Source organism: Acanthopagrus latus, chromosome 20 (assembly GCF_904848185.1).
Source record: "Acanthopagrus latus isolate v.2019 chromosome 20, fAcaLat1.1, whole genome shotgun sequence".
Classification (NCBI taxonomy): Eukaryota; Metazoa; Chordata; class Actinopteri; order Spariformes; family Sparidae; genus Acanthopagrus; species Acanthopagrus latus.
This window is the reverse complement of record NC_051058.1, coordinates 6986992-7001383: the sequence shown is the minus strand read 5'-3', so window position 1 is coordinate 7001383 and position 14392 is coordinate 6986992. Positions and strand designations below refer to the sequence as shown.

The 14392-nt window shown below is 41.1% G+C and overlaps 1 protein-coding gene across 3 annotated transcripts in view; it reads right to left on the bottom strand.

The window, feature by feature from the left end:
* Positions 1 to 243: 243 nt before the first annotated feature.
* Positions 244 to 14392, bottom strand: part of antxr1c (ANTXR cell adhesion molecule 1c) — a 39768-nt gene continuing 25619 nt past the window's right edge. For all 3 annotated transcript variants that reach the window (XM_037082030.1, XM_037082031.1, XM_037082032.1), the window contains 6 exons: positions 12620 to 12715; positions 12381 to 12419; positions 11723 to 11821; positions 11465 to 11632; positions 10235 to 10315; positions 244 to 3416 (listed from right to left, as the gene is read on the bottom strand). In XM_037082030.1, the coding sequence (XP_036937925.1) occupies positions 3153 to 3416; positions 10235 to 10315; positions 11465 to 11632; positions 11723 to 11821; positions 12381 to 12419; positions 12620 to 12715 (747 nt within the window). In that variant the 3' untranslated portion in view covers positions 244 to 3152. The remainder of the gene's footprint in view (positions 3417 to 10234; positions 10316 to 11464; positions 11633 to 11722; positions 11822 to 12380; positions 12420 to 12619; positions 12716 to 14392) is intronic.

Sequence of the window (14392 nt, the reverse complement as noted above, 5' to 3'; positions counted from 1 at the left end):
AGTGCTGTAAACTCTTACGGACTTCCTTCACAGCAGACATGCTGACATGCCATGGGTCCAGTTCCAGGGTCTTACAGTCAAAATGAATGTGTGGGTATGTACAGGGCAAACTATGAATGGTACAGTTATTCACTGTCCAAACCTGCATGGGTGGAGCTGCTAAAGGGATATTAGACTGGCCAGACACTGACTGCTGTATTACACATGGTACCAAGCTGAAATCACACACAGGAAACTCTCTGGTAGAAGCTTGGAAGTCAACCTTTATTGATAATGTTTAAAAAAAAAAGTCATGTCAACCAACAAGAGAAAATCGTATACGTCTTTCATATTTGCCTCAGTACTGCTGTTTATACGTGTAAAAAACACACAACATAACGTAATGTGTCTCATCTCGATTAGGAATGGCAGTGAAGGCCACTGCAGCAGTTCCCCCCCAACACTGATCCTGCATCAGTGTCGCATTTATTCTTTCTTAAAGGTAAACTGAATTAACTCAAAGAACTGAATGTCTTAAGTGTGTCAAACAGGAATTTCTAAGAGGTTCAGCAATCCACGCCATCAGTGGAACATCTACAGGCCACATTTGTATGCATTTTCATCGGCGCAGAGATAGAAAACAAGAAAATTCTGAGTTAAAAGTAATAATACTTTGTGTTTCTATTTTAATGTGTAACAATGCGACAAATTTGGTATTAACATTCACTATCAAGGTGTCATTGATAAATCTGGCATGATGAGATCTGCTTTAGTTTTATTCCTCAGAGATCTTAGTTCTCTCAGCAACATTGGATGAGCAAAGGGAGGAAGTGACACAAAGGTGCAATTTGATGGTGCAGGAATCTGTATCTGTATCTGTAAACAGTTGACTTTTTCTAAGGAAAAATCTAATTCGTAGTTGTCCCACCTTAAAGGTACCACCACTAAACAATCGGGCATGTTGCCTCAAATAAAATGTGTGACAGGTACAACACTTTGCCGTATACATCTGGTCTGGTCTAGATCTGGTGTGGCTAAGTATAATTACCACTAACACAAGTCCATCACCAGCATGGGAAATGTGGTCAAAAACATGCTAGAAATTGCCAGCAAAGCATAATTGGCATATTTATGTCCAATTTATTTATGGTAGGTATACCAGTGCAGTACAATTATTGCGATGTGATGATTGCGACATTTGACATGTAGCACCTTGTCACATAACCATGTTGTATCTCAACTGAGCTGTGTTGTGACTTTTAAGTAAAATTAAAAACCATTTTTAGTGGAATATGAAGTTAATTTTGGACACAACATATGCAACTTCTAGTGCAGCTTCAAGGCACTGAATGATTCTGAATGCTTGTAGTAACACAACGGTACACGACATAACCGAATGACGTACATCAAACTGAAAGTATAGAAAAAAAAATCAAACGAGAAGAAAATTCCAGAAGGCACTGGCTATAAAAAGGAATACCAGCGTTTTTCAACCTCTTTTCCACACCCTCAAGTTAAAATCTCAAAGTTATGTTCTTTTCTTGTCATTGATAGCTTGTATGCTAACAGCATCTTTTCAGCTGCTAGAAAAGAGCTTTGGAACACATGATACAAACAAAAATTCACATAATTTTTATATTTTCTGATTACTGGGCATTAAATGTACCTTGATCACTTTTAGTTTCAAATGTTTTTCAGTGTAGCTGAGAGGTTAACAGACGCTGGTAAGCCATATATGACTTTTAACTGGCTAGCTGTTGTGTGTCTAAATTCTGCGCACAGTGTCCGTCTTGGCGGTTGGACACCTTGTCGATATTCAAGTACTCTCCTCTATTTCTCTCGGGGAGTAAAATAAATTAGATGCTCTTTGAACTGCCCTGCAGTTGCAATGTGACAGGTGATGATAAACTGAAGACATAAAACACACATATTGGTATCAAAGTACAGTATGAGGATTGTGTATAAAAAAAAATGTGAGGAGAGACGTTAACCTGATTTCTGGTTGCTTGATTTCATACGTTTCCATGTCCAAAAAAAAAAAAAAGAGTTGCCCAACAGTCTATGTGCGCAGATACCAAAACAACAAAAAAAATAAAATCAAAAAATATACGTATATTGCTGTACTCTAAATTCAACTACATGAAAAGGTGGTTAAGGACAAAATCCAAAGCCTCAAAGATATCGACCAACGTAACATTCAAAAACACATCTCGAACACATATTGTAAAAACATACCTTCTACATGACGTCTGTACACTTCCCTGTCACTGAATGGTACAAAGACTGGACCACAAAATCGAGTAACTGCATACTTTGTGATACAGGGTTGGAATTTGTTGGGTTAGCATGTATTCTAATAGAAGAAACATCACGAAAAGGTGAAGAAAAAAAATATTTTGGCATTGAGAACAATGTCCAAAAATACATATTTTTTTGAAAATCAGATATGTTAGCAACATGGCCAATTGAAATTCCCTTCACCGTAATAGCAATGGACAAAGAAACCAATCCATTCTTCTCAAAGTTCTCAGATTTTCATGTATAACCTACTTTTCACCTTAACTCTTGACAACAATGGCCAAACTCAGTAGTTGATAAAGACAACAAAGAAATTTCATCCATTGCATAATTCTTCTGTGGACTTCCTGTCCCAACATGCTTTGCTGTCCAGCAACAATCCTCCCTGATCTCACACGTGCCAACAATAAGTAAAATATTTTCCCCGAATGACCCCGTTCATCCTCGGTATGGGACAGAGTGTCAAGTCAAACTGCTTGTCAAAATCAAGCAGATAGTCATGGCCTGTAGAGAAAGGACTTTATCCAGTTTTTGGGGGTGGTCAACTCTTTACTTTGTGCTTAAAAAATGGAACAGAGAGCATTCAATTTCTGTTCTTATAGCAAATTTCCCTTCTATTCCAATTTTGATTTACCACCAGAGTTTATTGTTGTTTAATGACAACGACTTGAAGTTGTCTTGACACTCTTTCCCATAAAAGAGGAGGAGCACAGGAGGACTGGGACTCAAAATACTGCTGGTCTTTGGCTTATAGCAGGAATATCTGTGGCAGCGAGGACCACGACCTTCAAACTGAAGGAACTGGTCAACAGAGCGATAAGTCTGTGATATCAAAGCGGGTGCGTTGGGGGACGGGAGGGGTTTGTCTGTGTGATTCAGGGTCGAAGGCTGGGTGGGGGACGGGACGGCGGTGGACATGGTAGCCCCGGGGGTGTGCGGGCGGGCGGTGGTCCTGGTGGTAGCTGGCCTGATGGTGGTGATTTGGGAGGAGGGCTGCTCTGGGTGGGAGATGAGGACGCGGTTCGTGTCACAGGGCGGTAGTCTGGTGGCGGTGGTGTGGGCGTGTGGATCGGGGTGCGAGGTTGGGCCTTGGCTGCTGCTGACTCCTCTTTCACTCTTGTGAAGTTGATGCATCGACCCTAATGGAAAGAAAAGAGACAAAGGATTAAAAAGAAAAGAAAAAAAAGAATAACTTTTGTTCAAACCTACAACTGATTTGAATAAGATACCTGCAAAAGCAATGACATTCTCATCAGCCTCAGGGGTACTTTTAGTACTAATTAGCAAATGTTAGCATGCTAGCATGCTAAACTGGGACGATAAATGGTCTTGCATTTTTATAGCACTTTTCTAGTCTACTGACTGCTTAAAGCTCAGTACTTGCCACATTCACCCATTCACACACACATTCTTACACTGATGGCAGAGGCTGCCATGCAAGGCACCAACTGCTCATCAGGAGCAATTTGGGGTTCAGTATCTTGCCTAAGGACACTTTGACATGCAGCTGGGGGAACCGGGATTTGAACCAGAAACCTTCTGATTACAGGGCTACAGCCACCCCTAAATGATGGTAAACTTGGTGGACATTAAACATGATAAACACCAACATGTTAGTCTGTCATTGTGACCTTGTTAGCATGACGTACACTGTAAACATTAAACCTGCTGAACACTAACACGTCTCTTGGACCTGCTGATAGTAGTGTTTCAATGTTTTCTTTCTTTTTTTTTTTTTTTAAATCTTTTTTATCAACAAGGGATTTAAAAGGAATTACAATAAAAGATGAAACTATGTACTGAATATGTGTGACATTAAAGGTGTGATTTAAAAAAAAAAGATATCTAAAGTAAAAATGTACACAGACTAAGACACTTTCAGGTCCGCACACACAGGTGTCTAATCTGATGCACATCTGGGCTAAGAAGGTGGTGACAGTGTGTGTGTGTGTGTGTGTGTGTGTGTGTGTGTGTGTGTGTGTGTATGGCCAGCTGGTGTTCCAGATTACACTCAAATCCCTGCTTTGACGCCCACGCTCCCAATGATCCAGGTTAGTCCAGTGTTCTTTCCTGAGAACTGTAACTTGTTTATCAAAGTTCCCGTCATTCTCATCAAGAGACCATATGGAGAAAAAACAAGATAGGGAGGGATTGGGGTTAGCAGCTGGGGCTAGTGGGTGTGTGTATGTGTGGGTGGGGTGTGTGTTTCGGGGTGAAAGGTTGGAGGATTTTCGACAGCGTGTGGTGACTCATCAGACTGTAAAACACGTGAATTTGTCACGGCAGAAATTGCATTTTACTCTCATGTTAGTCGTAAAATATTGCACTTCATGTTAGCTCCACCCGAGTTCACGAAGGTCGCTGTTACCATGGTAAACTGAGAGCTGCACTATAGTTGCATGGAGTTGGCGGCCGGAGTCCAGTGAAGTAATGTTAATCTGTTAATAACCAGTATCAGTGATCGGAGCTGCAGGACTATGGTTTGTTAGAGTGGAAAGTGAGGGGAACAGGGATCGATGTTACTCAACAAGTTGGGAGAAAAGAGTACAGATCATTCCATCTCAAAAAGAACTTCACACACTGCATGAAATGTTGTACTTTTTTTTAGATAACTTTCTATCTACTGAAAATGTCTACAGCACAAAAAAGGCAAAGACAACTTAGAGAGGAATCTGGAGATTTTAGACCTACATAGTATTGTGATACAATAGAAGAAAAACAAATACCTAATTGAATTGGAGTCAGACAGAGGGAAAGGGTGATAAAAATAGAAAAACAATACCAGAAAGAGCAAAAATGATCATGAATCTAACTGAATTGAGGCAATTCTTCAACATCCCACTCTAAACTTGTGGCCTCTCCTTCAGCGACCACTCTTTGTCCTCTTCCATTTAGATGATTCTCTGCATCTACCGCAGACAGACTCCCCTCTAACACATACATACAGCCACATAGAGGCAGCATTCGGCATGAAATCTGATTTAGAAACAGCCACAAGGGATACATTCCGTTCATCCCGACGAGTAAATTAGCTGCTGCGAGCGAAAAAACAAAATACTGAATAAACAGAGTAGAAAAAGACAAGAATCTAGCAGCGACCAGCAGTCTGGTCTGTCACCACTTATCCAGTCTGGCATTCCTAGACGTCGATAAAGCCAGAATGCGGATCTCATATTCTTTAAAATTGTTTCTTGCCTCATAAATACCCACAAAGAGAGATGTGCAGAGACTGCTTCCTTCCTTCTAAAAATATGCTAAACTAGCACTGCACTGTCAATCCCACACAGATTTACTGAGAAACAATGTTTTTCTTTCTCAGCTGTTAAAGCTTACATGCTTGACTAGTTCAACCGCAGTTGCGTAAAAAACTGTTCCACAGTTCCACAGAATGTGTCATGAAGGAGAAATGTATATAACGGGGAATTTCTTAATAAAGCTGAGCTGGAAACGTTATGTTGCATGTTATGGTAATTCTCATTCTTAGGACACTGTGAAGGAAGTGAAGGGCGGAAAAGTGTCTGAGAAAAAAAAAGCTTAAAAAACACAAGATAATAATTAGCCCATTTTATAACATTTTGTTTGAGTCAGAGGTGTAGAGATGAAAAATCAGTGTAGCTTTGATGAAACAGTGATAAATAGTGAGCCTAAGAGATGCTGCTGGGCAGGATAGCTCTGTCCCCTTGTTTCTGGTCATTGAACATAGTTAAAGTAACTGGCTGCCGACAGTAGCTAGCTTAAACATTAGCTTACAGATACGGGAGTGATATCAATGTTCTTATCTCTCTGCAAAAAAAATGTGACTAGGCGTATTTTGTCAAAACTTGTTAAGCAAACAACTCCCCAAACTTTATTCAAACAAGATATGAGGTGCCTTCCAATGTGTGTGACCATTATTGCAGGTTTATTGGAAGCAATCTGATACTGATAAAGATGTTTTATTTTAAGCCCAGCTTGGCTTCCTGTACATCATGCTGTTAGCACCCAGCTGCGGTTTGAATCTATGAACATTTTCCTGGATTAAAGAAAACCACGCTTGCTCGTTCTTTCTCGCTGACCTCCTCCACTGTCTGCAGTCTTACCAAGGTCATAAAATTGTCTAGGCCTGACCAGATGTATATGTCTATGTGTGTGTGTGTGTGTGTGTGAGAGACATGGTCAGTCAGTTGGTGGAAACAGCCCTGGCAGTTGTCTGCCTTACTGTAAGGTATTACCTCATGTCCTTTAGCTGGCTAAATTCTTCCCTGGAGAGGCTTGTGTTTATGAGCAAGAGAGAGAGTGTGTGTGTGGACCAGCTCGGCCTCATACAGTACACTCTGACGTCAGCGTAATGGATGTGGTTTGGTGACACACACGCTCTCATAATGGCTAACTGCAGATTCGAATGCAGATAACTTAATCCTTGTGAGGTTCACTGTGGTCTATCACAGGCAAATTATGTGGTTATGTGTTTATACATATACATATACACACACACACACACACACACACACACACACACACACACACACACACACACACAAAAGCATGATGCATGAACAAACAAACATACGCAGCCACTGATACTGTGCAGAGCCTACAAAGCAAACATGCTGAGGGGTTACTGAGTTCATTGAAGGGAGAGAAAAAAAGTGTGTGTATGTAGTAAGGGTACATGAAGACTACAGGAGAGGAGACTGGGAATCACTGGCGAGAATCTGAACATAGTTTGATTGCAGGATAGATGCATTTTCACTAAAATAGCTCTCTGTGTGCTTTCCATAACGGATGCTGAGGCTGGCGAGTACATTGTACAGGACTGTAGCCACGCCGGTCTCAAGGGTGATATGCTATTAGGTGTCCAGACTGTACTTCGCCTCATGTGAAGAGTGAGTGTTCCTTTTCATTTTGCGATGTAGACTTTCCTCTGGTATGGTAGAGTCTGCATGTGACCAAATAGCTTTTCAGGTAACACATAAAGTAAGGAAATAGGTGCCCCGTGCTTGTTTCCACCCTTTTCCCTTTGAAATAAAACCTTACACTACATGGAAATGAGCCGGCCTGCTGGCCTGGGAGATGTTTCTGCCGCTTCGTTACAGACCACAAATGACTTGAGGAGGCGACATCATTTGAGTGGAAAGAGAGGCTCGATTTCTTCGAGAAAATAAAGCTTGCGTCATGCAGAGATTAGGTATGCAGCCATCACTAAAAGCTTCTTTGGGTAAGTGAAATTTGTTGACTAAGGAACTCAAATTGGAGATCTTTTTTATCTGACTGCCAGTTTGCTTTGGTAAAGATGCAATCGTGAGCTAGTCGTGACTTTTTTCCTGTCTCATTTGTCTAAGGGAGAGCTAAACGCCAATCCTGCCTCTGTACTTGTTTGCGCTGCCAAGAAAACACTCTTAAATGTGGAATTCCCGTTAAAAAAGATCATCGGAAATTTTCTACTAATAAGGCATGATTTTAACTCGCTCCTGGGACAGGGCTCGATTAGCGGGAAAGTCGGCTGTGGAAAGCAGGAAGAATAGGGAAGGGGAAGAAAACAACTGGAAAAGAAGAGACCAGATAAGTGATGGCAGGAAACAAAGAAAAGGGAGTAAAGAAAAGCAGATGATGATGGAGTTATTTTTCCAGGGTGCAATGTTTCCCAAATGTATATGGTAAATAATGGGAACATGACAAGGTGCTTTGTTCATGAGGGGTGTGACACAAACATAATAGCAGGGTTAAGGGAACCTGGGAACATAGGACCTTGGGCACATAGGACCTAGGAACTTAGAACCCTGGGAAAATATATATTCTTGAAAAACATAGATACCTGGGAATATACAGCCTGGGTTACATAGTGCTCTGGGAATACCATACTTTGGCAACTTGGAACCCTGGAAACATATTTACCTGGACACACAGGACTCCTGAGAGTGTAGGTTTCTGGGAACATGATACACTCCCAAAGAAGATCATACTGTTACGAAGCGAGAGTCTACAGACATGCTAGCAGCTCTGTGAAGTTGTACTTACTATACAACTGTGACGATACTAACATTATGAAGTGCATGATGTATCATGTGGACCATGTTCAACCGTCTTACTTAAGCATGTTAGCAACACTGGCTAATTAGCATCAAACACGCCATTAATGTGGCTGGAAACCAAGCAGCCTATGGAGAACTTGAAGTTTATACTCCTCATTTATATGGTTGAGGTTGAATTACAAACTGCCCGTTGAGGCCAGTGAAGCTGGAAATTATAAGGAATCACCAGAACACATAAACATTAAAAAGTGACTTTGGTGAATGTGCCAGAGGGGTTTAAAAATCCCTAGAGAGCTCTCTGTACTCGGTGAACCCCCATCTCCTCTCCACATTCAAGCCCAACTCTTATCTGTGGCTTTTCTGATACAAAGACTCCGGTATTAAAACTAAACCATGTGGCCGGTCTGTGAAGAAGAGAGAATTTTTACCAGCTTACACACACGAACACATCAGAAAACACTCCTATCGAGCTACAAGGAGTGTGAGCTGTGGTTCTGCTTTCTATCCGTTTTATGGCGTCTAATGTGAAGCAGGTGTGAGTGCGAGGCTGGCTCAACAGGATGGAGATGGGCCAACGGAGGTGTTCGCCAGCAAAGGAACACCAGGAGTGAATGAGACGGAGAGACAGATGGAGGAAGGGAGGGCAAGATGAGTAATGGGTACAGATGACTGGAGCAGTTTTGGACTCGCAACACACCAAAAGACCCAGTTTTTCAAACACAAGGTTTGGTTTCTAAGGATTTTTTGTGGCTCTGAGATAAATATTCCCACACATTGATTATCACACAGTAAAATATACTGTATTAACTGATCATTGCTGATTCATCATGGATTCCAGGCTAATGAAATTTGTATAGTGAAGACAGTGAAGTTTTTGGCAAAATGTAAGATACCACTATCTTAATCCGGGATCCCAGTGAATAATTTCTTGTGAGAAGCATGTCTTCACTTAGACTCTATTTTACAGATGAGTACAGAGGACTGATAAAGAGGTTTGTCACATGGTGCAAACACCAACCACCTAAAGACAAATATTAGCGAAACCAATGAGTTTGTGTTGGACTACTGCTGCATATCTATTAGCGTGTCGGTTCACTGACAGAAGCAATTCTGATATAACATCAGAGTGCTTAACACAAATCGTCAACTGGAAAGCACAGATGATCTCTATAATCACCACAGGTTCAAGGTTGACACCAAGGATTGGTGTCACCAATTCAGTACTGGAACAAATATGGTCAAATTCTCCTCTTCTGTTCTTGACTTATGGGCAGAAGCATGTTTCTGAAGAATATTATGATGTCACAGTGAAGTTGACCTTTGAAGTGCCATCACCTCGTTTTTACTTTTAGACATTTGAGTTAAATGTTGTCTTGATTAGTGTTTTAATGTTAAAAGTGCAAACACACTGTTAAAATATTCCACCAATAAAGCTGAAATCTAACTTTTTAAAGGACACCTTCTTGTTAAAGGAGATATGGTTAGTAGCTAAACACTGTTATTAGTATTGTAAGTAAGAAACAGAAGTGATTGTACAATTTTCATTAAAAATTAGCTCTACAATTCAACAACAAGATGAAATTAAAGTTTTTAGTGGTTTATCTGCTGCTCTTACAAATGTACCACCTCAGAAGAATGTCAGTTTTCATCACATTCCTTGTAATTTTGGCCAAAAAGAAAAGAAGTTACCCAGTACGCATTGGACTCAGCCAAATCTCAAGACATATAAAGGATTTGAGAAAAACGTGACGCATGAACCAAGGTGGAAAGGAAGGGTGTAAAAAAGGAGAGTGCGATGCAGCTGTGGGTCACCACAGGTATAAAACAGTACAGGAGGGAGGAACAGAAAGCTAAAAAGTAGAACTGGTGAAATCAATTTGAGAGGGTGTGGGTGAAAGTATTTGATGAAATAAAATATTTCCATTGTGCACCACTGGGATACTCACATGATCTCCAGGCTGGGGTCTCATCAGAGAGACCTGGTCGTACCCGCGGCGGAACAGAGCCCAGATAGCGTCTAGTTTACCCTGAACATGACAGAGAAGATGGAGACTTTAAACAGCTGGCCACATCTAGACACCAAACTCTTACACACTTCAATCCTGAATACATCCTATTAATACTGATTCTATTGTATCAGCAAACATTTGGTCTGTGGTCCTCGGTCGCATTCCTCCAAAGCCGAGAGTCTGCAGGTTTTAGTCCCAGACAAACACCACAGCAGCTGATTCCACTGATTAGTTCCTGCCTCTCGGTAGATGCTGTGCTGATTAGTCACTTGGTCAAATCTTGGTTCACGTCTGATTAAATGAAGACACGTGAACCTAGAGGTAAATTCCCCTTCCTTACATAACGTGAAAGATACTGCTGCCAGGATGCATTTACTGGAAGCAAAAAGTGCTGACTCCTGACCCTCAGTGACACACACTTGAGAGGAAGGAAGTACATATCTTAAGCTAACCACAAGTCATTAAACAATCTTTAATGTCTAAATACAAAACTGCATCCGGGACCTAACAACCAGTCACTAGTAACTGTGTAAATTCACCTTTTCCCGACACTGACTGTAATGTATGAACAGTGTAAAGTTTGGCTATGAGTCACTGCTGTGCTGCTTTAAGGCCTGCCTCACATTCAGCATACAGCCTTAAAGCTGTAAGGTGGATACAGATAACAGTGTAGGCTACTGTATGAGAGGCCGGTGTTGCTACACAGAGCTGTATTGTGGTGTACGATTAAAGCCCAAACAGCACCGACGCCAAGTCTAATAAAGTCTCTCTCTGTCTGGGGAATATGTTGTATTACTTTAGCTATGTATACACAATGATAGTCATGGAATTTTGTGCTTATGCAACTAATTATACATAAATATGACCAGAGAAGACGTTATTCCTCCCTGCTGTCTTGTGAAAACTTAGCAACCCCACCAGTGGTGCTTTTTATCAGACTACTCTGTGGGTTTGAGAAAATTCCTCCAACCTCAGTTATTTGAAACTCAAAAATGCACAGCGGTCAATCTGTGAACACTGCAGATTTTTGAGTTCCTGAAAAGCTGTTGTTTTGCTGAAAAGCAGCAAGGGTGTACTGAAATGTTTTCTATAAATGATCCCACTAAATGGCGACATCCTAGTGCCTCACTGTCTGTTGGTCCTGAAGGAACCTGAGTGTGTATTTACCCGGATGGGCGTGTACCACTTCCGGTTCTGAGGCGCCTTCTTGTTGTGAGATTTCTTAGGTTTGGGCTCGAAGGGCTCGTACTCCTGCTCAGGCATTTTCACCACAGCGTTCTTCGGCTTCTCCAGCTTTGCCCCCTCCTCTGTCGAGCCCTTCCCTCCCCAACGCACCTACATACAGCAAACAATATATGAATACACAACAAAAAGGAGGAAGTGTATTTAATCTGGTTTTCATCATTTTTTTTGTAATCTCATCACCTCCATCCTCTTGATCCCTCCGATTCCTCTTCCTCCGTAATATGAAGCATCCACAGTGGGCCACTTCTTCTTGGGCAGGCCGTCTTCATCATCTGACTCCTAAAACACAAATGATAAAAAACAACTTTTTTCATCCTCCATATATTTTCTAACACATAGATTCAGAGGGAGTTATCATGAACACTCTCTTGTAATAAAGAGTAGATGAACTAGAGGTTGTGAACTTGACTTCTTCTTGGCTATCTACAAGGGAACTTTGGAATTTATCTAGCAGTTGGAATCTCATGGTAATATCGGAAGACCCTGACAGCTGACACAGCGTCTTCTTTTTCTTCTGTTTGGGTGGAAACAGCCAATCAGTGATGTGGGTTAAATGTCAGAACTTATTCAAAACCTCTGAACTTATTTCCCTTCTTTTGGTGAATTTTGCTGTTTAATTCAACCTTTTTTAACATGTTACTTCAAAATGTGCAAAAAAGGTATATCAATGGAACATACAGCTCTGACTCAAATACATTAATTGTCGACACTTCCTGTATTAAGTATTAAGTATTGTGATGAAAAAAATAATTATTGTTGCTTTTAAAAACTTTACGATCCATATCACACACATATTCGTGCAGATTTGGTCAGTGAATACGTTTGTGTTTTGACTCACGGGCTCAGGAGGAGGTGGAGGAGGAGGCTCTTTGATCACCTGAGGAAAAACAACAGATATGACATTATTTAGCTTCTCGCAAACACATTAATCACATCAGTTTAGTTTTTGTAAGGACCCATCAGATGCTCACTGGTCTCTCAGCGATTAGATGAACCCCTCTGAAGCCTGAAATAATTGTGATTTAAGTGCTGCTTTTTATGATGGTCCACTTCCTGAATGTAGTGTGAGTTTCTTACCACAGTGCAGCAGAGCGGCCAGAACCACCACATGAAGAGCAGGGCCAGCAGGAGGAACAATACCAGCAGGGTGATCAGGAGAATGGTGCCATCAAACTGGAGAGCACACACACACACACACACACACACACACACACACACACACACACACACACAGAGAACAGTGTACTAGACATTAGGTCTCCTTTAAAGATGATGGTAAACAGGAAGTATAATCACACTTCTAGGATGGACTTTAAAGCAGGCCAAAAGGAAGCCTTCTGATTCCCTTGGTGTCAGTTCTGTCACTATAAATATTCATGTTTTTGTTTTTCTGATGACAGTGGTCCGTGTAAGTCGTGTGATCCCTAAGTGAATCCATCAGTCACTTTGCTCGCTTTAATCCAGGCGGTCGTCCCTGAGTCAAACATGGTTCCCATTACAGACCACAGATGAGGATCACATGTGGTTAGACTTTCCTCTATCTATCTTGTGGCAAAGATGTGAGGGGATTTATCTGAACTCAGCAGTGGGGTCTGTTGTAGACAGACCATCACAGGAGCCAAATGACTATCTTAGAAAATTACCCTTCAGCACAGTTTTCTGCTGACAGGCAGAATTTGTGAAGTAATGGTTCAGTAAACAATGGCAATATGTTCAACAGTGACCACATCTGCGTTGTGTCACTCTCACATATACAATATGTGTGTTTTTCTTGGCCTGTATAGGCATATTTTGTGGATTACAACTACAAAAGCTAAAACTGTTGAAAGTAGCACTTTGGGGGGATTTGTGGAGGGCGTTGCAGGGGTTTGTTTTCATTCTCCACTAATCCAGATTTTATTGCACCAGGCCAACTCGTCCCATGTAAGCAACTTGTCGTGCCTCCTTGAGCCTGGTGTGACTTCAGCCTATATGGTTTAGTTTAGTGGCAAGAAGCAGCTAATTGCAATGGTATGTCTAATTGAGCTCTGTATATCACGAACCACAACACAGCCTTTTAAATTCACAGTATTTTCATGGATGTGATTTCACACAGACTGAGGGGGAACAGCTTCAAAGAACACGGCCCTTTTTTTGCTCAGTGGGGATCCGCTGTGGCTCTGCTCCATATGTTCCAACATGCCTTTTTTATTTTGTTAAATTGCTTTAAATTGTCTTAAATTGCATCTTGCTTAATCTCGGTTTTATGGAATGAAGCTCCACCCTGCTTTACACTGACACAGCTATATGCGTTCACACACCTGGGAGCTACAATAGTCTGAATGGGCTGTAACAGGATGCTTCTCTTTCACTCTCACAACCAAAATGTTGAGGGTGAACCGGCAGCCTCACGGCCATGAACCTGCTTCTCTGACCTTTAGTCTCCTGCCACCTCAGGAGTGGTCAGACAGGCTTTTTTTGGGGTGGGTCGCTACTACCAACCCCTGTGGTTTGGCTCCCCGAAAAGAGGGGGGAAAATAACAAAAATGAAAGGGAAGATGAAAGAGATAAAGAGGGTGAGGAAACTGACTGCAGAGAACAAAACAACAGACTTCTAGGAAAAGAGATGAGGTTGGAGAGGGCAGAAGCAGCAGAGAGAAGTGGAGTGGAAACCACAGGCAATACAAGAAGACCTGGAAAACCTCTTTTATATTAAAAACATGCTAAATCTCAAGAGGAAACCTATCATTCTGCTTTTAAAGTTGAGAGCTTTATAAGATATATATATATATATATATATATATATATATATATATATATATATATATATATATATATATATATATATATATATATATATATATATATATA